General features: G+C 42.9%; 1 protein-coding gene across 6 annotated transcripts in view; it reads left to right on the top strand.

The window, feature by feature from the left end:
• The window catches only part of gbf1 (golgi brefeldin A resistant guanine nucleotide exchange factor 1), a 210,121-nt gene that overhangs the window by 164,474 nt on the left and 19,958 nt on the right, over positions 1-25,689 (top strand). For all 6 annotated transcript variants that reach the window (XM_078199352.1, XM_078199351.1, XM_078199354.1 and 3 more), the window contains exons 22-29: positions 492-728; positions 1,556-1,649; positions 8,962-9,138; positions 15,181-15,245; positions 16,603-16,726; positions 19,491-19,562; positions 20,487-20,581; positions 22,294-22,447. In XM_078199352.1, the coding sequence (XP_078055478.1) occupies positions 492-728; positions 1,556-1,649; positions 8,962-9,138; positions 15,181-15,245; positions 16,603-16,726; positions 19,491-19,562; positions 20,487-20,581; positions 22,294-22,447 (1,018 nt within the window). The remainder of the gene's footprint in view (positions 1-491; positions 729-1,555; positions 1,650-8,961; positions 9,139-15,180; positions 15,246-16,602; positions 16,727-19,490; positions 19,563-20,486; positions 20,582-22,293; positions 22,448-25,689) is intronic.

The raw sequence follows: 25,689 nt of genomic DNA, 5'->3' as shown, positions 1-25,689 counted from the left end.
ACGTTTTACAAATCTTACCTCTATAGATTCCCTGCTGTTCGTTAATGTTGATTACAACACCTAACTAATAGATTAAGAACGGTTGTAAAAGGATTTGAAGATTACCGAAGGATATTCAGAATATGACAACTGAATTTTGTTTTAATTGGTGTTTCTTATTTTTGCAGTCACTTTAATTTTTACAGCCATGTTTGATGTTCCTCCTTCTGATTTGTGGATCCTTTTTGGTTCAGATGAATGTTGATCATACCATATTCTGATACACAGTATACAAATTGGAAAATAAACTTCTCTCTGTAGCTCCCCCTACCCCCAGTGAAACCTTTGCCAAATTTGGTGGGAATAATTATTTCAGCATTGCAGATATAGGCATAGGGAAATAGGCTAATCGAAAATGACTTATTATTACAGAGTCAAATGTGCCCTGACTTCCTTAGGATGCTGTACGAGTTAATACAATAGGGAAAATAATTTTCATCCTTTTTCTGCAGGAACGATGAGATTGTGATGCCAGAGGAACAAACGGGTTTTGTGAAGGAGAACTATGTATGGAACGTACTTTTGAATCGTGGGAACTCATCAGAAGGCATTTTCCTCCATGTACCTCCTGGAAGCTACGATCACGACCTATTCACCATGACTTGGGGTCCCACCATAGCTGCACTTTCCTATGTTTTCGACAAGAGCTTAGATGAAACTATAATACAGAAAGCAATATCTGGTTTCAGGTAAAAGTTTTGGAACATTAATCTAGATGCTTATGCCTTAAAAGTAATGCATGATAATCAAGGAGGAATCACTATAGAGCAAGAATTCATGTTGGTTCAAAGTGCGTAAGTAGTACTTGTATGCATAAGAAGGGGAACTTCCAGAAGATGAAGCACTCTGCTTCATCTCGTGCTTGGTATCATCAATAACTCTTTTTGATTTATTATTGTCACATGTATTAGTATACAGTGAAAGGTATTGTTTCTTGCACGCATACCACTCATAGAGAAGGAAACAAGAGAGTGCAGAATGTAGTGTTACAGTCATAATTAGGGTGTAGAGAAAGATCAATTTAGTGCGAGGTAGGTCCATTCAAAAGTCTGATGGCAGCAGGGAAGAAGCTGTTCTTGAGTTGGTTGGTACGTGACGTCAGACGTTTGTATCTTTTGCCCGACGGAAGAAGGTGGAAGAGAGAATGTCCGGGGTGCATGGGGTCCTTAATTATGCTGGCTGCTTTGCCGAGGCAGTGGGAAGTGTAGACAGAGTCAATGGATGGGAGGTTGGTCTGCGTGATGGATTGGGCTACATTCACGACTGTTTTTAGTTTCTTGCAGTCTTGGGCAGAGCAGGAGCTATACCAACCTGTGATACAACCAGAAAGAATGCTTTCTATGGTGCATCTGTAAACGTTAGTTCCATTACAAACTAAGTTTGACCATTTGGAGTGTTCTACCTTCAATATGATCAAATCATACTCCGAGTTTTGTTTTAACTCTGAACAAGATGAAACATAAAGAACTGATTTATCTTTCTGTGCACTGATCATTTTTCTTTTTCCCATGTTCAGAAAATGTGCAATGATCTCAGCTCATTATGGTCTAAGCGATGTGTTTGACAACCTTATCATTTCCCTGTGCAAGTTTACAGCTCTTAGCAGTGAGGTTGGTACATTATAATATTTTGTTTCACCTAACCAGTATTCCTTTCGAAAGTTACTGAGGCTATTTATACACTAAAACACTGATGATTTGAATTTGATAGCAGTAGTAATGAAGAAATTCATTTAAATCCAAGATTTGATTTTGGATCAAGAATTTCACCTCTTGAATCTTTGCTTCCTGTTATAGGAGGTGGTAGTTGATTTTATTATATGATGCAGTATTCATGATGGGATGATTTGCAGCCTGAAGACTTTTACTCCTCTCTTGGTGAGGAATAATGCAGTAATTGCCAGGCACAACATCGAACCAATGATGCATGTTTTAAAATGTGATGCATGTTCTATTTTGATCTGTTGATAAAATATTCTAGCTGGACCTAGTTAATGTATAAGAAACAAAACTAAACTATAAAATCATTTGACTTTTTAAACTATCCAAAGTTCATTTGATTCATCTATAAATTATGTCATAGAGCTAGTGCCAAAATTGCCAAGCTAAGAAAACCGTTTCTTTAATCTTGCCCGTTATTTCATAGAATCATGCAGTGCAGAAGAGGCCCTTCGACCCATTGAGTCTGCACTGACATGAAAGAAACACCTGACCTCCCACCTAATCCCATGTGCCAGCACTTGGCCCATAGCCTTGAATGTTATGACGTGCCAAGTGCTCAGCCGGGTACTTTTTTTTAAAGGATGTGCGGTAACTTGCCTCTAACCATCCTCCTAGGCAGCGCATTCCAGGCATGAGGATGCCAGGCTAAAAGCAAATTACTGCGGATGCTGGAATCTGAAACCAAAAGAGAAAATGCTGGAAAATCTCAGCAGGTCTGGGCAGCTTCTGTAAGGAGAGAAAAGAGCTGACGTTTCGAATCCAGATGACCCTTTGTCACTTTTGACCCTTTGAAATGCCAGGCCCATGGATACCAGGCTCCAAGATTCCAAATAGCAATATTAAAGCAGTCTAAGATTGTGTGAAGTGTAACAAACTATTTTCAATAAATTCAGCTTTGGATCTTCTGCCACCAAGAAGCATATAATTTACTTGTTAAATAACACCAGAACATTTATTACATCATTAGACACGTAGTTCAGATCAGTGGATTAACAGTAGATGGTGTGCTGCTTGAAACATGAATAATATGGGAACAACTTCAACTTTATCGTTTTTGCCACAGTCCTTCACTGTCATATTATATGTTCACCAAATACCATTGTCTGATGGAGGCAGGGAAGTATGTAAATGATTTAATCCAAGAAATATATTGGGAACTTTCAACATCAGATATATTTAGGTATGGTGTTGTTGGAAGCTGTATATGAAAGCTATATTCATTTAAATTTATTTTCTGTTTCTAAATATGCAATCAGTTTAAATCTTCCTTATTTAAATGGGCATGACAACTTTGAATTATTGATTGATTGATTCTGGATTACCTAGAAAATGTATTTGCAGTACTAGGAGTTCAAGAATTTAATTATTTCTCTGCTAAAACATTAATTGAAATTGCTTTCAAGATTTGTCAAATTAAAGTAAGCAATTAAGTTTATATTGGTGAGAAATCTTCAGGAAAGCCCAGGATTAATTAAAACTTTATGCAAAATACCACTGGCCTATTTTAAGGTGAGGAGGTTTTGAACACAACAATACATGACAGTGTGGTGTTGTATGTAATACTACAAATATAATTTGGAAATTTAGTGGAGCTTGTGCTGTGAGCATTAAGCTGGACATTGATGAGATCTACAAGTATAATGTTAGTAATCATTTTTCTTTGCTTAAGTGTACTAATAGAAAACTTTTTGCCTTTTAAAAAAGTAATCTATTGACGTTAAACACCCTAAAATAGCCAATGCTGAGAGGATTTAATGCATAAACAAGATGATGAGACTTTTGAGTTGTGGAATTGAAGAGGAGACTATTTTTTTGTAGTGAACTTGTACACAAACTTCAAAAACATGACACGCTGGATAGTGCAGTGATCCAGTGATATATCTCTCCTCTTAATTCACATTGAATTTTATCACTAACCTGCAATACCGTTTGAGATTCAGATCTGTCAAATGTAATATGGTCACCTGCCAGTGCGTTGTTTCACCAGATGTTAATAGCTTGTTCCACTGGAGCAAGCAGAGAGGGAGTGATTGGAGGCAGGAGTGCTGGTGAGAGATTGATTGAATTATTTATTTATTTAATTAGTCAGTTAGTGTGTGTTTTTTTGTTGGCCTTTACTTTTGTAGTATTTTTCTTAAGTTTAAAGTGAAAACCGGAAGTGGGCTGCTAAGGAGTCTGGGAAGGGTTTTTTAAGCGCGCAAAGTATAAAAGGTAGGCTGCAGTATACAGCGGGCAGCGTCGGGAGCGGGCAGCAGAGTGTGTGGGAAGCAGAGTGTGAGCTATAAGGCTTTGGCTCACAGGGCTTAGGCAGAACGGGCGAGCAGGGGTGAGTTTAATTCATTTTTGCTGTTTCTACCTGGTACTGGCAAGGTATCCAGAGGGGATGGGTGTGCAGGTAGTGCTATGTTCCTCTTGCACTATGTTTGAGGTGAGGGACGACGACAGTGTCCCTGCTGATTACATCTGTGGGAAGTGCACCCATCTGCAGTTCCTCCAAAACCGTGTTAGGGAACTGGAGCTGGAGTTGGATGAACTTAGGATCATTAGGGACGCAGAGGTGGCCATAGACAGAAGCTTTAGGGATTCAGTTACTCCGAGGAATGAAAACAGATGGGTGACGGTGAGAGGGGCTGGGAGGAAGCAGTCCGTGCAGGGATCCCCTGTGGTCGTTCCCCTTAGCAACAAGTATTCCGCTTTGGATACGGTTGAGGGGGACGACATACCAGTGGTGAGCCGCAGTGAAGGATCTCCAGCACTGTGTCCGTCTCTGTGGCTCGGGAGGGTAAGGGGCAGAGCGGGAGGGCAATAGTTATTGGGGACTCGTTAGTTAGAGGGATAGATAGGAGGTTCTTGGGCAGCAAAAGAGACTCACGGGGATGGTATGTTGCCTATCGGATGCCAAGGTCCGTGACGTCTCGGACCGTGTTTTCCGGATTCTTAAGGGGGAAGGGAAACAGTCACAAGTCGTGGTATACATTGGTACCAACGACATAGGTAAGAGAAGGGACGGGGATTTAAAACAGGAATTTCGGGAGCTGGGCTGGAAGCTGAGAGCCAAGACAAAACGTGGTCATCTCTGGTACGTTGCCGGTGCCACGTGATAGCGAGTTGAGGAACAGGGAGAGAGTGCAGTTAAACATGTGGTTGCAGGGATGGTGTAGGAGGGAGGGTTTCAGATACATGGATAATTGGAACACATTCTGGGGAAGGTGGGACCTGTACAAACAGGACAGGGTGCACCTGAACCAGAGGGGCACCAATATCCTGGGAGGGAAATTTGTTACGGCTCTTCAGGGGGGTTTAAACTAATTTGTCAGGGGAGTGGGAAAAGGAGTTGTAGTCCAGAAGTCAGTGAGGGTGGTGAGGTATTGGGGAAGGTATCAGGGTCAAGGGTGGGTACCGGTAGACAGGAAGGTGGGTTGAAGTGTGTCTATTTCAATGCAAGGAGCATCCGGAACAAGGTAGATGAACTTGGGGCGTGGATTGGTACTTGGGACTACGATGTTGTGGCCATTACGGAGACGTGGGTAGAACAAGGACAGGAATGGTTGTTGGACGTTCCGGGGTATAGATGTTTCAGTAAGTGTAGGGAAGCTGGTAAAAGAGGTGGAGGAGTAGCATTGTTAATCAAGGATAGTTTAACGGCTGCGGAAAGGCACTTCGAGGGGGATCTGCACACTGAGGTAATATGGGCTGAGGTTAGAAATAGGAAAGGAGCGGTCACGTTGTTAGGAGTTTACTATAGGCCCCCAAATAGTAATAGAGATGTGGAGGAAGAAATTGCTAAGCAGATTATGGATATGTGTGGGGGTCACAGGGTAGTTGTCATGGGAGACTTTAACTTTCCAAATATTGATTGGAACCTTTGTAGGTCAAATAGTTCGGATGGGGCAGTTTGTGTGCAGGAGGGTTTCCTGACACAATATGTGGATAGGCCGACAAGAGGTGAGGCCACATTGGATTTGGTACTGGGAAATGAACCGGGCCAAGTGTTAGATTTGGTTGTGGGAGAGCACTTTGGAGATAGTGACCACAATTCGGTGTCTTTTGTTATTGCAATGGAGAGGGATAGGGCCGTACGGCAGGGCAAGGTTTACAATTGGGGGAGAGGTAATTATGATGCGATTAGGCAAGAATTAGGGGGCATAAGTTGGGAACAGAAACTGTCAGGGAAAGGAACTAATGAAAAGTGGAACTTTTTCAAGGAACAAATACTGGGTGTCCTTGATAGGTATGTCCCTGTCAGGCAGGGAGGAAATGGCCGAGTGAGGGAAGCATGGTTCACGAAAGAGGTGGAATGTCTTGTGAAAAGGAAGAGGCAAGCTTATGTAGGGATGAGGAAACAAGGTTCAGATGGCTCGATTGAGGGTTACAAGTTAGCAAGGAATGAGCTGAAAAAGGGGTTTAGGAGAGCTAGGAGGGGACATGAGAAGTCCTTGGTGGGTCGGATCAAGGAAAACCCCAAGGCTTTTTACTCTTATGTGAGGAATAAAAGAATGACCAGGGTGAGGTTAGGGCTGGTCAAGGACAGTAGTGGGAACTTGTGTATGGAGTCGGTAGAGATAGGCGAGGTGATGAATGAATACTTTTCTTCAGTGTTCACCAAGGAGAGGGGCCATGTTTTTGAGGAAGAGAAGGTGTCACAGGCTAATAGGCTGGAGGAAATAGATGTTCGGAGGGAGGATGTACTGGCAGTTTTGAATAAACTGAAGGTCGATAAGTCCCCTGGGCCTGATGAAATATATCCTAGGATCCTTTGGGAGGCAAGGGATGAGATTGCAGAGCCTTTGGCTTTGATCTTTGGGTCCTCGCTGTCCACAGGGATGGTGCCAGAGGACTGGAGAATGGCGAATGTTGTTCCTCTGTTTAAGAAAGGGAATAGAAATGACCCTGGTAATTATAGACCGGTTAGTCTTACTTCGGTGGTTGGTAAATTGATGGAAAAGGTCCTTAGGGATGGGATTTACGACCATTTAGAAAGATGCGGATTAATCCGGGATAGTCAGCACGGATTCGTGAAGGGCAAGTCATGCCTCACAAATTTGATTGAATTTTTTGAGGAGGTAACTAAGTGTGTTGATGAAGGTAGGGCAGTTGATGTCATATACATGGATTTTAGTAAGGCGTTTGATAAGGTCCCCCATGGTCGGCTTATGATGAAAGTGAGAGGTGTGGGATAGAGGGAAAGTTGGCAGATTGGATAGGTAACTGGCTGTCTGATCGAAGACAGAGGGTGGTGGTGGATGGAAAATTTTCGGATTGGAGGCAGTTTGCTAGCGGAGTGCCGCAGGGATCAGTGCTTGGTCCTCTGCTCTTTGTGATTTTTATTAATGACTTAGAGGAGGGGGCTGAAGGGTGGATCAGTAAATTTGCTAATGACACCAAGATTGGTGGAGTAGTGGATGAGGTGGAGGGCTGTTGTAGGCTGCAAAGAGACATAGATAGGATGCAAAGCTGGGCTGAAAAATGGCAAATGGAGTTTAACCCTGATAAATGTGAGGTGATTCATTTTGGTAGGACAAATTTAAATGTGGATTACAGGGTCAAAGGTAGGGTTCTGAAGACTGTGGAGGAACAGAGAGATCTTGGGGTCCATATCCACAGATCTCTAAAGGTTGCCAGTCAAGTGGATAGAGCTGTGAAGAAGGCCTATAGTGTGTTAGCTTTTATTAACAGGGGGTTGGAGTTTAAGAGCCGTGGGGTTATGCTGCAACTGTACAGGACCTTGGTGAGACCACATTTGGAATATTGTGTGCAGTTCTGGTCACCTCACTATAAGAAGGATGTGGAAGCGCTGGAAAGAGTGCAGAGGAGATTTACCAGGATGCCGCCTGGTTTGGAGGGTAGGTCTTATGAGGAAAGGTTGAGGGAGCTAGGGCTGTTCTCTCTGGAGAGGAGGAGGCTGAGGGGAGACTTAATAGAGGTTTATAAAATGATGAAGGGGATAGATAGAGTGAACGTTCAAAGACTATTTCCTCGGGTGGATGGAGCTATCACAAGGGGGCATAACTATAGGGTTCGTGGTGGGAGATATAGGAAGGATATCAGAGGTAGGTTCTTTACGCAGAGAGTGGTTGGGGTGTGGAATCGACTGCCTGCAGTGATAGTGGAGTCAGACACTTTAGGAACATTTAAGCGGTTATTGGATAGGCACATGGAGCACACCAGGATGATAGGGAGTGGGATAGCTTGATCTTGGTTTCAGATAAAGCTCGGCACAACATCATGGGCCGAAGGGCCTGTTCTGTGCTGTACTGTTCTATGTTCTATGTACTGTTCTATGTTCTAATACTGGCTTGAACACGTGAGATTTGAGCTTAACTCATAATATCGATATCACCTCCATTCTTAAATTTGTAATAATACGCCTTGATAAAACCGGTGGACGTTGATTTCTGCCATCCTGTGTGTATGGCATTGAGAAGGGGAGCTCCTAGAAGATGAAGCACTCTGCTTCACCTCCTGCTTTAATCAAATTTGTTCCTTACTCCAACACAAAATAGTTTTCAACACTGATTGCACCTGTGGGTTTGAGTTGTAACATTCTGCAGTTAAGTAATCCATCTGTAAACCAAACCTTACGTTGAACCTTCGTGTAGTCCAATTGTTCTTTAGAAAGATTGGTATCATCAGTAACTCTTATTGTTTGGACATATATCATTTAACTTGATATTATTTAGGTGTTTGTGTATTTCCACATTATTCCGCTGAAATTGTTAAGAATTGTTGTGTTCCGTTGCAAACTAAGTTTGAATATTTGGAGTGTCCTCTCTTCCAATATGATCAAATCATACTCTGTGCTTTGTTTTAACTCTGAAGAAGATTAATCATAAAAAACTGATTTATCTTTCTGTGAAGTGATTTTTTTTCAACTTAATGGATTTGTTGCTGAACAGTGTTTGTCTGTCTGTGTTTGAGAACATCGTGACAATCTCACTGCACCTTGTTGGCTTCATGCCAGCATAGTTTTTCCTTCCTTTTTTGTTGCAGGTTTTTGTCCTTCCCTCTTCCTGCAGTCAGCATTGTTCTTATTACTCTTCCTGTCTGTCACTCAAAAGCTAATTGAAACTAATGCTCTTTCGACTGACTTTCTTATTCATTTTCTCACGTTGCCAGCCACGCCAGTCTTTTGATTAAATCAGCTACATTTGCTATGCTTGTTTTGCTGTTGATCCATTGTATCGTGTTCTTTTCCTTGCAGACTGTAGAGAATCTTCCAAATGTTTTTGGTAGTAACGCAAAGGCTCAACTTGCAGCCAAGACGGTGTTTAATTTGTCGCATCGTCATGGTGACATTCTGAGAGAGGGATGGAAGAACATTATGGATGCAATGCTGCAGCTTTTCCGTGCTGAGCTATTGCCCAAGGCCATGGTGGAGGTAAGCATTTACTCCTGAAGTATTTCTCATTTGTTAAATCATATTCCCATCGGTAATTTGATAACCAGCGCACAAAGAAGGCGAGTTTGTAATAAAATACGTGGCAGTTGTGATGCATGTTTTCTGAAATCAGTGATTTCAATACTGTAGCAAATTTGTGACAAAATGAAGATATCTGTTGAGATGGCAAGAAGAGCATGGTTAAAACACCACAGTGAATTTTTGCAAAAACGTTGCTGCACTTTAAATACAGTCCTAAAATAAATGCTTAAATGAAGAAATCGTAGTGGAAGAAGATAAAAATCTAATCTGAATTGCTTTCTTGAATTTTTTAACCTCATGGTGCCACAGATGCTCAAACCAAAAAGAAAGTGCTATAATCGATGGTTTTTCATGTATATATTTCAGTGATGAAGGATATTTTCACTGTTCCATTAAAAAATGATTTACCTCAGTAAAGAATAATTGACAGCTCTCTTTCCCATCACCAATCCAACATATCCTTCTGGCACAATGGGTAGCACTGCTGCCTCACAGTGCCAGGGACCCAGGTTCAATTCTTAGGTGACTCTCTCTGTGGAGTTTGCACATTCTCCCTGTGTTCTGCATGGGTTTCCTCCGGGTGCTTCAGTTTCCTCCCACAGTCCAAAGACGCGCAGGTTAGGTAGAATGGCTATGGTAAATGTGTGGGGTAATGGGGAGAGGGCCTGGGTAAGATACTCTGTCAGAGAGACGTTGCAGACCTGATGGGCCAAATGGTCTTTTCTGCGCTGTAGGGATTCTATGAAAACACAGGCTATAGTTATTTAAAAGAACAGCTCACTACCACCGTCCCAAGGGCAACTCGAGATGGATAAAAATGCCAGCCTTGCCCGTGATGCCCATATCATGTAAATGAATTAAATAAAATTTAAAAATCAGAATTAGAAAGGTGCATTCATTTCTGAAAATATCTGAATAAGAGTGGTGAGTTCCAGGGGCTCTTTGAATAACTTGCAAGAACATCCAAACCATTGAAAGCACAGTGCGATGTCATTTCAAAATCCCTGTATTGGAACATTTCTCCCTTCCAATTAAATTTTTAAATACTTTTCCAATTCAATCAAATCAAGTCCAATTCAGAGTCTCAACAAGTTGAGACATTTCCGATCCAAGCTGACAAGACAGGGCCTACACTCCTGTCTTGGGCCTGATCTACATGAGCCAAGCTGATTGGAGTAGGTGCAGACTCACCACCTCCAAGGCTTGATCTCATTTGCATCTTAGCCAAAAGGCCGAGATGACGCTTTTAAAAATTGTTTCATGTGAAAATGAAGCTTAAATGTAACCTAATGACCTCAACCAAGTGTAGCATCCTCTTCATACTACACTTGACCTTGGCCATCTCCCTTCCAATTAAATTGGTTGATGGAGCGATGCCTGACATATCCAGAAACTTTGTACATCAAATGCTGCAGTGAAGATTTCTGTATTGGAACACCCCTCAAAGTCAATATGATATTTACACATTGACTTTGAGAACTGTTTCAATAATCAAATAAAATGTAAGGCTGGAAATATGCAGCAATGTCCACCAACATCTGAAACGAGCCACAATGAATTAATGTGTGTATGGAAACCATTATTCAGGAATCTCATTGAAACCTAGAAGATTCTGAAGCAGTTCGACAAAGTAGATACTGAGGTTGTATCCCCTAGCTGGGGAATTTGAACATGGGGGCACAGTCTCAGGATAAGGGCATGATCATTTAGGTCTGAGATGGAAGAGGAGTTTCTTCACTCAAAGGGTTATGAATCTTTGGAATTCTGTATTCCAAAAGGAAGTGTCAATGGTGAATTTATTTAAGGCTGAGATAGACAGATTATTGGTATCTCAGGGAATCAAGAGATTATAGAACCCCTACAATACCAGAAGGAGGCCATTTGGCCCATCAAGTCTGCCCTGACCGTAATCCCACCCAGGCCCTACTCCTGTAACCCCACACATTTACTCTGCTGGTCCCCCTGACACTAGGGTCAATTTAGCATGGCCAATGCACCTAACCCGCACATCTTTGGACTGTGGGAGGAAACCCATGCAGACACTGGGAGATCTGAAAACTGGGCGTGAAGTGGAGCTGAGGCAGCAAAGCAACCATGATTGTATTGAATGGAGGGACGAATTCAGTGGGCTGTAGGGTGTGTTTCTCCTATTTCCTCATGACAGGTGGGGCAGAACAAAGGGTGACATTAACTCTACTAACTTTGGCATTAAGAGACAGCCAATGGATTTAATAGCAGTGTTAAAGATCTGGAAGAATTGATGAATACACACAAGAGGTTATCTTGTTCAGGCTTTGATAAAGTATGAGAAATACTGAGGTGAGTAAAGTAGTTCCCTGATAGAAGGGAACAATGTGCAATGTGAGTTGGACCAACAGGTCTGGTCAGAAATTTATAACAGATTAGAGAGTTGGAGAACAAGCAGGGTTGAGATGGGAAGTAAGATGTTTAATAGCGATCGATATTGCTCAATGCAAAGTTTTGATAAATCAAACTACGCTTTATCGTACTATAACAGTGGTACCTGCACATGGAAACTTCTTACAGATATTCTATGCAGAGAGGACACAATTTTAATTGAATTATTCTCATTTGAGCTTCCCTTATCTGCTTTACACCCTGACTTCTTCCTAAATCACTGTACCACATTGGTTCAATTCCTTGTGCAATTGGGGTGGGAGGTGTGGAAGATGCTATTTGCGGAATGTAGGCATAAGGCCATTATAGCTGAAATTGTAGCTATCAGTATCCATTCATGCCTCTGTGATCATCAGCAGCTCATCACCTAACCCCTCAAAGGCTAAACGTTGAAAGTTCAGCTCCTCGCTGCTACAAGATGCTGGTTATATTAATCTGCTGAAATGTGAGCTGGATGTTAATCTCAAAGACATTAACAGACTGTCACGATTTAAAATTTACTAAGTGCTAAATTAGCCTTAAAAGGTTTAAATTGACTTTTGTTTATCCCAGCCTGACAAGTCAAAAATCCCGGCTAATTCCTTGGTCAAAAACTACGCCACAATTTGGGGAACAGATTTCAGTAAAAAGTATCCCAATTGTTGCATTTCCTTTGATTTTGAGCATTGTTGTCATAATCGCGTCTTTGCAGAAAAGCTCACGTGTTTCCTTCAGCAAAACTCCGCTGTGACAGGCTGGTGATGGTGCTGTAAATTTATCCTGTTGAAATTGCTGGGGACAGCACTTTCTATTCAGTCAGGATGGTTGGGAGCATGAATAGTTTGAGTGCAAGCCGTGACTTTCATTTATGTAATGTGTCTGAAATTTGCTGTGGATTCTGATGCCTTTCAGCTATTCATTCTGAGAATATTTAGTATTGTGCATTATACTTGCCTCATCCATCCCCAACTGGAGTGTTTAACCATGTGTCCCACTAGAGCTGCAAGGTGGTTGAGTCCAAGTGGGTTTGTAAACACGAGGGACAATCAAATTATTTGAAGAAAAAAGTCGATTAGAGATCATTCTGCCAAATAAAAAATACTTGAGCCAGTGAGCCATGTATCTACAAAGAGAAGGGCGGCATGGTGGCACAGTGGTTAGCACTGCTGCCTCACAGTGCCAGGGACCCGGGTTCAATTCTGGCCTGGGGTCACTGTCTGTACAGAGTCTGCAGGTTCTCCCCGTGTCTGCGTGGGTTTCCTCCGGCTGTTCCGGTTTCAACAGGCAGCACGGTGGCACAATGGTTAGCACAGCTGCCTCACAGCGCCAGGGACCCTGGTTCAATTCCGGCCTTGGGTCACTGTCTGTGCGGAGTCTGCACATTCTCCCTGTGACTCCGTGGGTTTCCTCCGGGTGCTTCGGTTCCTCCCTCAGTCCGAAGGATGTGCTGGTTAGGTGCATTGGCCATGCTAAATTCTCCCTCAATGTACTCGAACAGGCGCCGGAATGTGACGACTGGGGGATTTTCGCAGTAACTTCATTGCAGTGTTAATGTAAGCCTACTTGTGACTAATAAAGTTGAAGGGAGATTAACTATGACTACATCAGAAACAGCACCCAGGATGACTTGGTCATCTTTTAACTGATGCTGACGATCATATTCTGTTCAAATCTGATGGTTTTAAATTTGAAGGCTTTCAATCTTGGCTGGGGAAACGCCCCCGTGGCATTAATATTGAGTCATGATGTGGAGATGCCGGCATTAATATTGAGCAGTGAGCTGGAGAACAGTGGGTCCATGGGAAGCAAAGCTAGGCAATCTGCAAAGGCATGAATTCTCAGGTTGGTCTGAAGTTCTGAACCCTTATTGTGTGTGGTTTGCATACTTCACATTATCCTTACCTGCTGTGTCCCTATTGGAAATGTATCTCTAAATAGAGAGCAGAAAGATGGCAAAATGGGCACCTTAATAAAGGAAAAGCAGTTATTGTCCACTTTTGCTGACAGCAGGGTGATGATGCCACCTGCTGTTCAGTTCCCAGAATATAGATTTAAATAGTTTCAATTTTACCCTGTTTTCATTGAAAGGCTGCTACTTCTAATCAGCGAGCTATGTCTCTGACTGGTGTCTCCTGATCTCCTGCTACTTTGGTGCAGTATAGATTGGTATTAGTATAGATTGGTATTTTAAGGTCGGCACAGACATGGTGGGCCGGAGGGCATGTTTCTGTGCTGACTTTGGGATCAGACGAACTCCGTAAAATGGGGGAGATGGTAGTGCAGTGATTTATTTTTTTAGCCCAACTTCAGGCACGTGCTTTTCCCTTTTTTTTCCTGAGGGAATAGTGTGGAGTTGATGGAAGGATTCCCAAGTTAGTTATCAGCCCGTTGAACTGAGTTATAAATGCTCCTTTTGTGGCCAGTAAGTCCTGGTGTTGGACTCGAACCTGGAGCTTCTGGTCAAGAGGTAGGGATGCTACCACTCTGCCACAACACCTCCTATAGTGTCGTGTTGAAGTCCTGGATTAATAATCCAGAGGTCTAGGCTAATACACAGCAGCTGCTGGAATTTAAATTCAATTAATAAAATCTAGAATTGAAAGCTAGTTTCAGCAATGATAACCACGAAACTATCCTTGATTATTATGAAAACCCATCTGATTCACTAATGTCGTTTAGAACAAAGAAAATTACAGCACAGGAACAGGCCCTTCAGCCCTCCAAGCCTGCACCGATCATGCTGCCCGACTTAACTAAAACCCCCTACCCTTCCAGGGACCATATCCCTCTATTCCCATCCTATTCATGTACTTGTCAAGGTGCCCCTTAAAAGTCACTACCGTATCCGCTTCCACTATTTCCCCCGGCAACGGGTTCTAGGTACCCACCACACTCTGTGTAAAAAATCTGCCTCGAACATCTCCTTTAAACGTTGCCCCTCGCACCTTAAACCTATGCCCCCTAGGAATTGACTGTTCCACCCTGGGAAAAAGCTTCAGATTATTCACTCTGTCCATGCCTCTCATAATCTTGTAGACTTCTATCAGGTCTCTCCTCAACCTCTGTCGCTCCAGTGAGAACAAACCAAGTTTCTCCAACCTCTTCTCATAGCTAATGCCCTCCATACCAGGCAACATCCTGGTAAATCTTCTCTGTACCCTCTCCAAAGCCTCCACATCCTTCTGGTAGTGTGGCGACCAGAATTGAACACTATATTCCAAGTGCGGCCTAACTAAGGTTCTATAAAGGGAAGGAAGTTTAGGGAAGGAAATCTGCTGTCCTTACCCAGTCTGGCCTACATTTGATTCCAGAGCCACAGTAATGTGGTTGAATCTTAACTGCGCATCTGAAATGGCCGAGCAAACCACTCATTTCAAGGGCAATTAGGGATGGACAACAAATGCTGGCCTTGCCAGTGATGACCACATCCCATGAAGAGATTTTAAAAAGTTTGTTTGCTGGTGATTGTCTGTTTTGCATTCCATAATCGCTTGGTTATGCAGGCAGTTTAGTTTAAACCTGTTTCTAAACTTTGTTTTTTAAGCATTTAGATAAAATAGAACTGACCAATTATGATTCTGAAAAGTCATTTTGTTTCTCAAGGTCGAAGACTTTGTTGAACCCAATGGGAAAATCTCTCTCCAGCGTGAAGAAACCCCGTCAAATCGGTAGGAGGTGCTTTTACACCGTTGTGCTTGACTGATGTTTGATTTTAAGTATTAAGTGGAAACTAGCCTTAGTTCACAAAGGACCATAGGCTCTACATTAGGGAGAGAGAATTAGTTATATATACCTTGAGGAAAGCGTGGGGCTAGGCGAGGAGGCTGGCCTGATGAACTACAGAGCCAGAATGAGAATTGTACACAGGCGGTTGGTGTCATTCCTTTACAACACTCTAGCAATCTGACCTCCAGTGTTATCACATTGTAATCGTTTAGAACTTCCACCTGTCCTGGTCATTTCCGTTTGATTTAGAGACTACGTACAAGTTAACATCCCATGGCAATGCTGTTGAAGCCAAGTGCAGTATTCAGGTCAGGCAGAGGGTAACAAGACCCAGATAAGGGAGAAGGCAAATGGAGTGGGAGAGAGTAGGGCATAGACGGAGAGTGATGGGGGTGGGGGGGATGGCGGGGGAGGGGGGGTGTTTGAGATGGTAGTGGGAAGAAGAAATGGTTGAGGGATACTAATAAATGATGGGGAAAGGGGAGTGAATAGTAAGTGGGGAGATGAGATTCGTGCAATGGGGGGGAGGGGGGGGGGGGGGTGAGGGATAAGAGGAGGAAGACGGAGGCGGGGGATTGGAGGGAGTGTTACCAACTCTGGGACATAGTCCTTGCGATTTCATCTGTAGCCTCCTGGCAATACAGCTTTTTCCTATAAACCCGTGTTTCATTTTAAAGAAAAAAACAGAATTCTCCGAGGAGTTTTCTCTTGTGTTGCTCACATTAGTGCCCAAGGATTTAATCTTGCATCCCTAAACACTGCAGAGCAGTCCTTGAGAGCTGGTAACACTTGTGTCGAAGAGAGGGTTGGGGAGGGATGGGAATGGGAGGGTTCTGTCCTTTCCCAGAGTCTATTTTAATGTTTGATGCAGTGAGGCCAAGAATGTTTTCCTTTTTCACTGCAATTGCGTCCTGCTCCACTTTTACCTCTTGATTGGTGAATATTAAGCATATGTGTTAATAGGTAAGAAAATAATTACCTCTTGAACTATTAATTATATTCTATTCTTATTGTGTAAAACCACCATCACAAAATAATTTTTTTATAGGATTGATATTAAAATGCTTTGTGTTACCCTCTTTTGCACAGTGTTGTTCAAAAATCCATCATTAAATAGAAGTTCAATGCCTTTTGAGTATGGTTTGAAATATTATATACAAAAGCAAACTGCAAAAGGCTGGACAGACCAATTGGTGGTTTAAAGGATGTCAACAAGTCTGCTATAATTTTTGTCCAGTTTCTATACAAATATGCTTTTCAGAATCCTCAGCAGCTAATATGTTTTCTTTTGAAATGCAGTGGTGAGTCCACAGTCCTGAGCTTTGTTAGTTGGCTCACATTAAGCGGTAATGAACAATCCAGCCTAAGGGGACCCTCTGTAGAGAATGAAGAGGCCAAACAAGCAGCCCTGGAATGCATTAAGGTAAATTAACTTGATTCCACTTCATTGCCTGGTAGGTGGTAAACATTTGGTGGACTTCTGTGCTTTCTAATGAACTAAATGTTTAACTTAACCATGAATGAAAGCTGTGATAGGGGAATAGGATAGTGGTGCTTTCTTACAGTGCATCTGCTCAGAATTATTGTGTTGCATTATTTCAGACATTTTCCACTTGCCATTGCTTCTCTTTATCCCATTAATTTTGTTTGCATAACTATTTTTATGGTCACTCCATTCTTTACAATCTGTTAGCCTGGGAGTAAAAGAATGCCTTATATTGTAATGTAATTTCCTATATGAGTCAAATACCACTTAGCATTAGTAGAGGTCAAGAAGAAATGGAATGGTACCGTCAAATGGCAAAGCTCCCAAATACCTTTCTTTAAATGCAACAATGCGTGTCTTTAGCAATAACAGGTAACTGTGCTGCAAATCAACAACTGCAGCAGCACTTCATAAGACATAGACATAAGACATAGGAAGCGCTGGAAAGAGTGCAGAGGAGATTTACCAGGATGCTGCCTGGTTTGGAGGGTAGGTCATATGAGGAAAGGTTGAGGGAGCTAGGGCTGTTCTCTCTGGAGCGGAGGAGGCTGAGGGGAGACTTAATAGAGGTGTATAAAATGATGAAGGGGATAGATAGAGTGAACGTTCAAAGACTATTTCCTCGGGTGGATGGAGCTATTACAAGGGGGCATAACTATAGGGTTCGTGGTGGGAGATACAGGACGGATATCAGAGGTAGGTTCTTTACGCAGAGAGTGGTTGGGGTGTGGAATGGACTGCCTGCAGTGATAGTGGAGTCAGACACTTTAGAAACATTTAAGCGGTTATTGGATAGGCACATGGAGCACACCAGGATGATAGGGAGTGGGATAGCTTGATCTTGGTTTCAGATAAAGCTCGGCACAACATCGTGGGCCGAAGGGCCTGTTCTGTGCTGTACTGTTCTATGTTCTAGGAGCAGAATTAGGCCATTCGGCCCATCGAGTCTGCTCCGTCATTCATTCATGGCTGATATGATTCGCATCCCCATTCTCCTGCCTTCTCCCTGTAACCCTTGATCCCCTTGTTAATCAAGAACTTTTCACCTTCGACCTCCACCTCTCCATCTCATTCTATCCCTCCACAAAATCAACAGACTCAACTCTTTCTGATCAGTGGTAAACCCCGAACGTTGATAGTGGGAGATTCAGCGATGGTAATGCCATTGAATGCCATAGGGAGATGGTTGGATTCTCCCTTGTGGGAGATGGCACTGATGTGCCACAAATGTTACCTGCTCTTAGCAGGTACCTGCTGCTCTTATCCTTCTGGATGGTAGAGATCGTGGGTTTGAAAGATGCTGCCTAAGGAACCTTGGTGAATTCCTGCAGTGCATCATGTAGATGGTACACAAGACTGCCACTGTTCATTGGTGGAGGGATTGAATATTTGTGGAAGCGGTAGCAATCAAACAGGCTGCTTTGTCCTGGATGGTGTTGAGCTTCTTGAGTGTTATTGGAGCTGCACTCTTCCAGGAAAGTGGGGAGTATTCCATTTCACTCCTGACTTGTGCCTTGTAGATGATGGATAGGCTCCGAGGAGTCAGGAGGTGAGTTACTCACCGCAGTATTCCTAGCCTCTGACCTGCTCTTGTAGTCACAGTGTTTATGTGGTGAGTCCAGTTGAATTTTTGATCAATGGTAACCCCAAGGATGTTGACAGTGGGGGATTCTGTGACGGTAACACCATCAGCTGGGAGTGGTGTGGGTGGCGGTAGTTGTTAATAAGCAGGAGGTTTCCTGTATGTGTTTGATGTGATGCCTTAAGATTTCATGAGGTTCAGAATCGATGTTGATAACTCCCTCCTGACTGTGTACTACTGTGCTGCCACCTCTTGTGGTCTGTTCTGATGCTGGTGTATGGGACATTGTAAAGTATTATTCTGTGAGTGTGACTATGCTTGTTGTTCTGAGAGACAACTCCCTCAATTTTGGCACAAGCTCCCAGATGTCAGTAAGGAGGATGTTGCAGGGTCGACAGGGCTGAGGTTGCCATTGTCATTTCTGGTGTCTCAGTTGATGCCAAGTGATCAGTCTGGTTTCATTCCTTTTGGTAGACTTTGTAGTGGTTTGATATAACTGAGTGGTTTCCTTGGTCATTTCAGAGGGTGTTTAAGAGTCAACCACATTGCTGAGGGTCTGGAGTCATGCGTTGGCCAGACCAGGTAAGGATGGCAGATTGCCTTCCCTGAAGGCCAACAGTGAACCAGTTGGGTTTTTTCAACAATGGTTTCATGGTTAATATTACTGAGGCTAGTTTTTAATTCCAGATTTATTAGCAGAATTTAAATTCAGTGGATTCTAGCCTCTGTTCCCAGAGCGTTAGCCTGGGCCTCTGGATTACTGTCCCGGTAACATTACCACTACACCACTACCGTGACATTCCTTTGGCTGCAACTTTTATTTTACTGTTGTTCTACCTTGAACATAAGGGTAGTTTCAATTTTGCTATCCATTTCCATTAACTCTGTAAAATAATTTGTTCTGACATTTGCACAAAAAGTTCATATACTGTTCTTCCAAATGCTCAGTGTGATTATTTCACAAGCAATTTTATATTGTTTGACTTGGTGTTACAGCAAAGGATATTTATTAGATGAATTCATGTTTAGTGGCACATGAAGTACAGTTCAGGTGAGTGACAACATTGTTACATGTCCTGCTGATATTTGGCTCACCTTACTTTGGCTTTCTCATTCCAGCAATGTGATCCTGAGAAGCTGATTACTGAGAGCAAATTCCTTCAGCTCGAGTCTCTTCAAGAACTGATGAAGGTATCTATGCAGCAAACGTTATACACAATGGAATCTCCAGTGCCATTGCTGTAGAATGTTGTATGAGGAGAGATTGGTTCACCTCGGCCTATATTCATTGGAGTTCAGAAGAATGAGAGGGGATCTCATTGAAACGTTCAACATTCTGACAGGCCTGGACAGACAGGATGCAAGGATGATGATCCCCCTGGCTGGTGGGTGTGGGGAGGAGGGGGTGATCTAGAACAGGAGTTTACGGTCTTAGGATACGGTGGTAGGGCATTTGGGACTGAGTTGGGGTAAAACCTCTTCACTCAAGAGGGTGGTGGACCTGTGGAATTCTCTACCACATAAGTCTGTGGAGGTGAAGTTACTGAATATATTTAAGAAGGAAATAGATTTCTAAACACTAAAGGCATCAAGGAGTATGGGGAGAGAATAGAAGTATAGAGGATCAGCCATGATCACATTGACTGGTAAAGCAGGCTCGATGGGTCGAATGGCCTACCCCTACACTTTCTATGTTCCATGGTAGTTTTGGGGCTTGATCTGTTTAGCTGCCATAGGTCCTGTTTTCTTAATGGGATTGCTTGAATTAAACAAATCCAAGTCGTTGTCGTTCCTTCAAGATTGCTGAGTGTTTGTTGGGGGGCAAGTTACAAGAATTTGCAAAATTAAGGAAAGCGTTATACTTCATTGTTTCTTCATTTTAGGATGTTGTAGTATAATTGCCTCGTGATACAAGGGCACACCAATCTATCGCATTGAACATTAATTCTTCTATGTATAAAATTACAGGATAGGTTATGCTGCATTCATAATGCAGTGTTAATCTAATCTTGATACTTTTCTTTGGTGATATATTGGCCTGTTTAGATTTTGAGAGTTTTTCTCTTGCCCCTACCCCACGTTAAAACTTGGTTTTCGAACTTGGAATTCCATCAGGCTCTCATTTCCGTGACACCGGATGAGGAGACCTACGATGAAGAAGATGCGGCGTTCTGCTTAGAAATGCTGCTGCGAATAGTGCTGGAAAACAGGTACAAAGGAAGCTGCTTGGTCACTTCACGGTTAAAGAGCTATGGTTAACCTCGGAAGCTGAATGCAAATCAGATTTATTGTCAATTGTAGCACATGACAGAAACGTTTAGTCTCTCCTTTGGCTGTTTAAGGGTAGCCTGGAATTTATTTGCAAACGGGAAGCTTTTCAAAGGTGCCAAAAAATTCAAGGGAATGATGTGATAGAAAACACAATTGGGGAGGGGGAATCCCACCAGCCCTTCCAAACAAATTCCCCATTATCACCTCGATTTCATGGATGAAACTGGCCTCCTTGAAGAGTCCTGAGTGCGAAGATCAACCAGGAACACCATATAAGTATAATATCATGGGCGGCACGGTAGCACAGTGGTTGGCACTGCTGCTTCACAGCTCCAGGGACTTGGGTTCGATTCCCGGCTTGTGTCACTGTCTGTGTGGAGTTTGCACATTCTCCTCGTGTCTGCGTGGGTTTCCTCCGGGTGCTCCGGTTTCCTCCCACAGTCCAAAGATGTGCAGGTTAGGTTGATTGGCCATGCTAAAAATTGCCCCTGAGATGCGTAGGTTAGAGGGATTAGTGGGTAAATCTGTAGGAATATGGGGGTAGGGCCTGGGTGGGATTGTGGTCGGTGCAGACTCGATGGGCCGAATGGCCTCTTTCTGTACTGTAGGGTTTCTATGATTTCTATGAAGTGTGTATCTTCCCACTCACGAGCCCACCACTTGAGTCAAACTGATTTTTTGCAAGTTCTTCTAACTTGATATTCACCCGAAATTGAAGTAGAAAAATGAGAAGCGTGAGATGTCTCTAAAAAATAATATTACTTTCAAGTCTTTTTTTCTTAACTGGTAGGTTACACAAAAGATTGGTTCAGTGGCTTCCATTCTTTGGAATGGAATGGAGTTCCTGGTTGTCATACCATAATTTATTCCTTTATCCCTTGCTTCTGAGAAATTACCACGCAGGTAGTATTTTTAAAATTAATTTGTGGGACATGGGCGTCGCTGGCTGGCCAGCATTTATTACCCATCCCTAGTTGCCCTTGAAACTGAGTGGCTTGCTGGGCCATTTCATAGGGCAGTTGAGAGTCAATCACATTGCTGTGGCTCGGAAGTCACATGTCCAGGTAAGGACGGCAGATTTCCTTCCCTAAAGGACATTAGTGAACCAGATGGGTTTTTCTGACAATCGACAATGGTTTCATGGTCATCAGTAGATTCTTAATTCCAGACTTTGCTTTGTTGAATTCAAATTCCACCACCTGCCGTGGCGGGATTCGAAGCCGAGAAATCTACCTGTGTGGGTATTTCTCAAAAGCAATGGATAAAAGAATTATAGTATGACAACCAGGAACTCCATTCCATTCCAAAGAATGGAAGCCACTGAACATTAGCTGAATTTATGGCCAGAACATTAGCTGAGTCTATGGATTAATAGTCTAGCGATAATACCACCAGACCATCGCCTCCCCTGGATTTGGGAAGTCATAAATGAATGAATCCAAGTTATGATTCAGTGTTGACAAGGTGTGAACATCTGGGCCTTGGAATGAATTCACATCAACGAAGAGAGAGCATGTTTAGTAAGCAGTTGATTGTTACAAAGCAGGAACGAGGCAATGTTCTCCCACTTTCATTGGTTGTCAGAAACCTGAACAATGAAGGGTTTCTTGGTTTTTTTTAACTAATTATTTTTTCTCTTTCCTTTCTAAAGAGATCGTGTTTCCTGTGTCTGGCAGACTGTGCGGGATCATCTCTACCATTTAACTGTTCATGCCACAGAGCAGTGCTTCCTGGTTGAGAGAGCAGTTGTCGGTCTGCTTCGCCTGGCAATACGGTTACTACGCAGAGAGGAGATCAGTCCACAGGTACATAGAAACAAAGAAGATCGGAGCAGGAGGAGGCCATTTGGCCCTTTGAGCCTGCTCCGCCATTCATCACGATCATGGCTGACCCTTCAACTCAATAGCCTAATCCTGCTTTCTCCCCTTAACCTTTGATCCCATTCGCCCCAAGTGCTATATCCAGCTGCCTCTTGAATACACTCAATGTTTTGGCATCAACTACTTCCTGTGATAATGAATTCCACAAGCTTATCACTCTTTTGGTGAAGAAATGTCTCCTCATCTCCATCCTAAATGGTCTATCCCCTGAATCTCTGACTGTGACCCCTGATTCTGGACTCCCCCACCATTGGGAAGATCCTCCCTGCATCTATCCTGTCTAGTCCTGTTAGAATTTTATATGTATGAGATTCCCCTCATTCGTCTGAACTCCAGCAAAAACAATCCTACCCTAGTCAATCGCTCCTCATACATCAGCCCCGCCATCCCCGGAATCAGCCTGGTAAACCTTTGCTGCACTCCCTCGTGAGCAAGAATATTCTTCCTTCGGAAAGGAGACCAAAACTGCACACAATATTCTAGGTGTGGCCTCACCAAGGCCCTGTATAATTGCAACAACACATCCCTGCTCCTATACTCGAAACCTCTTGCAATTAAGGCCAACATGGGCGGCACGGTGGCACAGTGGTTAGCACTGCTGCTTCACAGTGCCGGAGACCCAGGTTCGATTCCTAGCTTGGGTCACTCTGTGTAGAGTTTGCATGTTCTCCCTGTGTCTGCATGGGTTTCCTCCGGGTACTCAGATTTCCTCCCATATTTTGAAAGATGTGCTGGTTAGGTGCAGTGACCCGAACAGGCGCCGGAGTGTGGCGACTAGGGGAATTTCACAGTAACTTCATTGCAGCGTTAATGTAAGCCTTACTTGTGACTAATGAATAAACTTTAACATACCATTTGCCGCCTTTACCGGCTGCTACACCTGAATGCTTATCTTCAGCGACTGGTGCAGGACAACCAGGTCCCGAAAAGCACAACTGAACTTTTTTTTTCTTTAAAAGAGTCTTTAAGTTGTGTTTTTAATGTCGATAAACTCAGCTTTGTATTTCTAGGCATGGAGTAACCTTGCAACAGATGGTGAGATTTTAACTCTCTCTCATTGCAGAATTAAAATTAAATAGCGTCAAAGTTTTAAAATACTGAAGGAGGCAATTCAGCCCATTGGACTTTTACTGTCTCTCTGGTCAGAGCTTATTTCATAGAATCCCTACAGTGCAGAAGGAGGCCATTTGGCCCATCAAGTCTGCACCGACGACAATCCCACCCAGGCCCCCTATCCTTGTACTTTACCCTCATATTTACCCTGCTAATCCCACCGACACTAAGGGGCAATTTAGCATGGCCAATCAACCTAACCTGCACATCCTTGAACTGGGAGGAAACCGGATCACCTGGAGGAAATCCACGCAGACACGGGGAGAATGTGCAAACTCTGCACATACAGTCACCCAAGGTTGGAATCGAAACTGGGTTCCTAGGGCTGTGAGGCTGCAGTGCTAACCACTGTGCCACCATGCTGCACCATGCCACACATCCCATAATATTTTAAAGTTATTTTTAAGGACATTTTATCCCCATCTCCATAAAATCCATTATGGACGCAGCTTCTGCTGCTATTTTTCTTCTTATATTGCAAACCTCTTCATGCAACCAATTCTTCAACTCCTTATTTTGTCACAGTGAAGATCTTCAATTTCTGACCTTTAGATTTCAACTCATTAAAGCTGGAAAAAGTTTCACAAATTGGCACAGTGGTTAGCACTGCTGTCTCACAGTGCCAGAGACTCGTGTTCAATTCCAGCCTCGGGTCACACTCTATGCGGAGTTTGCACGTTCTCTCCTTGTCTGCGGGTGCTCCGGTTTGCTCCCACAGTCCAAAGATGTGCGAGTTCAGTTGATTGGCCATGCTAAATTGCCCTTAGTGTCAGGGGGACTAGTTAGAGTAAATACATGGGGTTATGAGGATAGGCTCTGGGTGGGATTGTGGTCTTGATGGGCTGAATGGCCTCCTTCTGTACTGTATGATTCGATGAAAAACTATCATTTTGAATAGTCTATACCATAGAGATTATATCATGTTTCCCATATTATATTATACCATAGAGATTATATCATGTTTTCCCTCAACCTCCTTTATTCTATTGAAGAGGGCCCAGTTTATCTAGTCTGCTCCAAACTACTCAATTCTGGTATGACCTTAATCTCTTGCATGCATTTCCAGTGATCTTGACATCCTTCCTAAAGTAAAGCACCCAAATGGCAGCCTAGTCAATAAGTTGAATAATCTTTGCATTATTTCTTAATTCAATTTGATTTTTCCAGATGGAAATTGAGTAATTGGAAAAGCACTAGTACAGTGAACATTAACATAGAACTAAGCTTGAAAATGATCACACATCTCTGCAACCCGATACATTTTTAATCTTATGCAGAAGCAATTGTTTTCTGACCGTGTTAAAATACTTTGTGCTGCTGTTTGTGAGTAATCTGCTTTAGAAAAAGACAAAGCACAACCTGACTGATATTTAGGAAAATTCAGGAACACCAATGAGAATTATTTTTTAACTGACCGGGTCACTTTCGTGGAGAATTTTGTGCTCCTTGAGGTGTTTGTGCTGCAGGCTGATGCTGTACGTTTCGAGCACCAGGTATAAAAATCAGATGTGGAATAAAGCACATTTTACACTGCCCAAACAAACAGAATCTCTCAGTCCCAGGCTTGGAGGCACCTCGTTAGTGCAAATTGCAATTTAATGTCCATTTTGATTTTATTGACATTTCTGTGAAGTCGAGATTGTATAAATTGTTTTGGTAAATACATTGCTTTCTTAAAAAAAAACATCCTTTGTGTCTTCAATGCTCAACAGAATCTAGTGAGGACTCTGATATCAATTCTTCCTGGGGCACCTCGGAGAATTACTCGTGCTACATAATGGCAATTTTCTGGTTATGAAGGGCCTTGGTGGGGCCACACCTAAAATATTGTGTGCAGTTTTAGCCTCCTTTTCTGAGGAAAGATGTTCTTGTTCTCGAGGGAGTGCAACAAAGGTTTACCAGGCTGATTCCGGGGATGGTGGGACTGATGTATGAGGAGAGATTGACTAGGTTAGGATTGTTTTCGTTGGAGTTCAGACGAATGAGGGAAAATATCATAAAGACTTATAAAATTCTAACAGGACTAGACAGGGTAGATGCAGAAAGATGTTTCC

The sequence above is a fragment of the Mustelus asterias genome, chromosome 28 (assembly GCF_964213995.1).
Source record: "Mustelus asterias chromosome 28, sMusAst1.hap1.1, whole genome shotgun sequence".
Taxonomy (NCBI): domain Eukaryota; kingdom Metazoa; phylum Chordata; class Chondrichthyes; order Carcharhiniformes; family Triakidae; genus Mustelus; species Mustelus asterias.
Note: the sequence above shows the minus strand (reverse complement) of the source record. Positions and strands in the feature narration are given on the sequence as shown.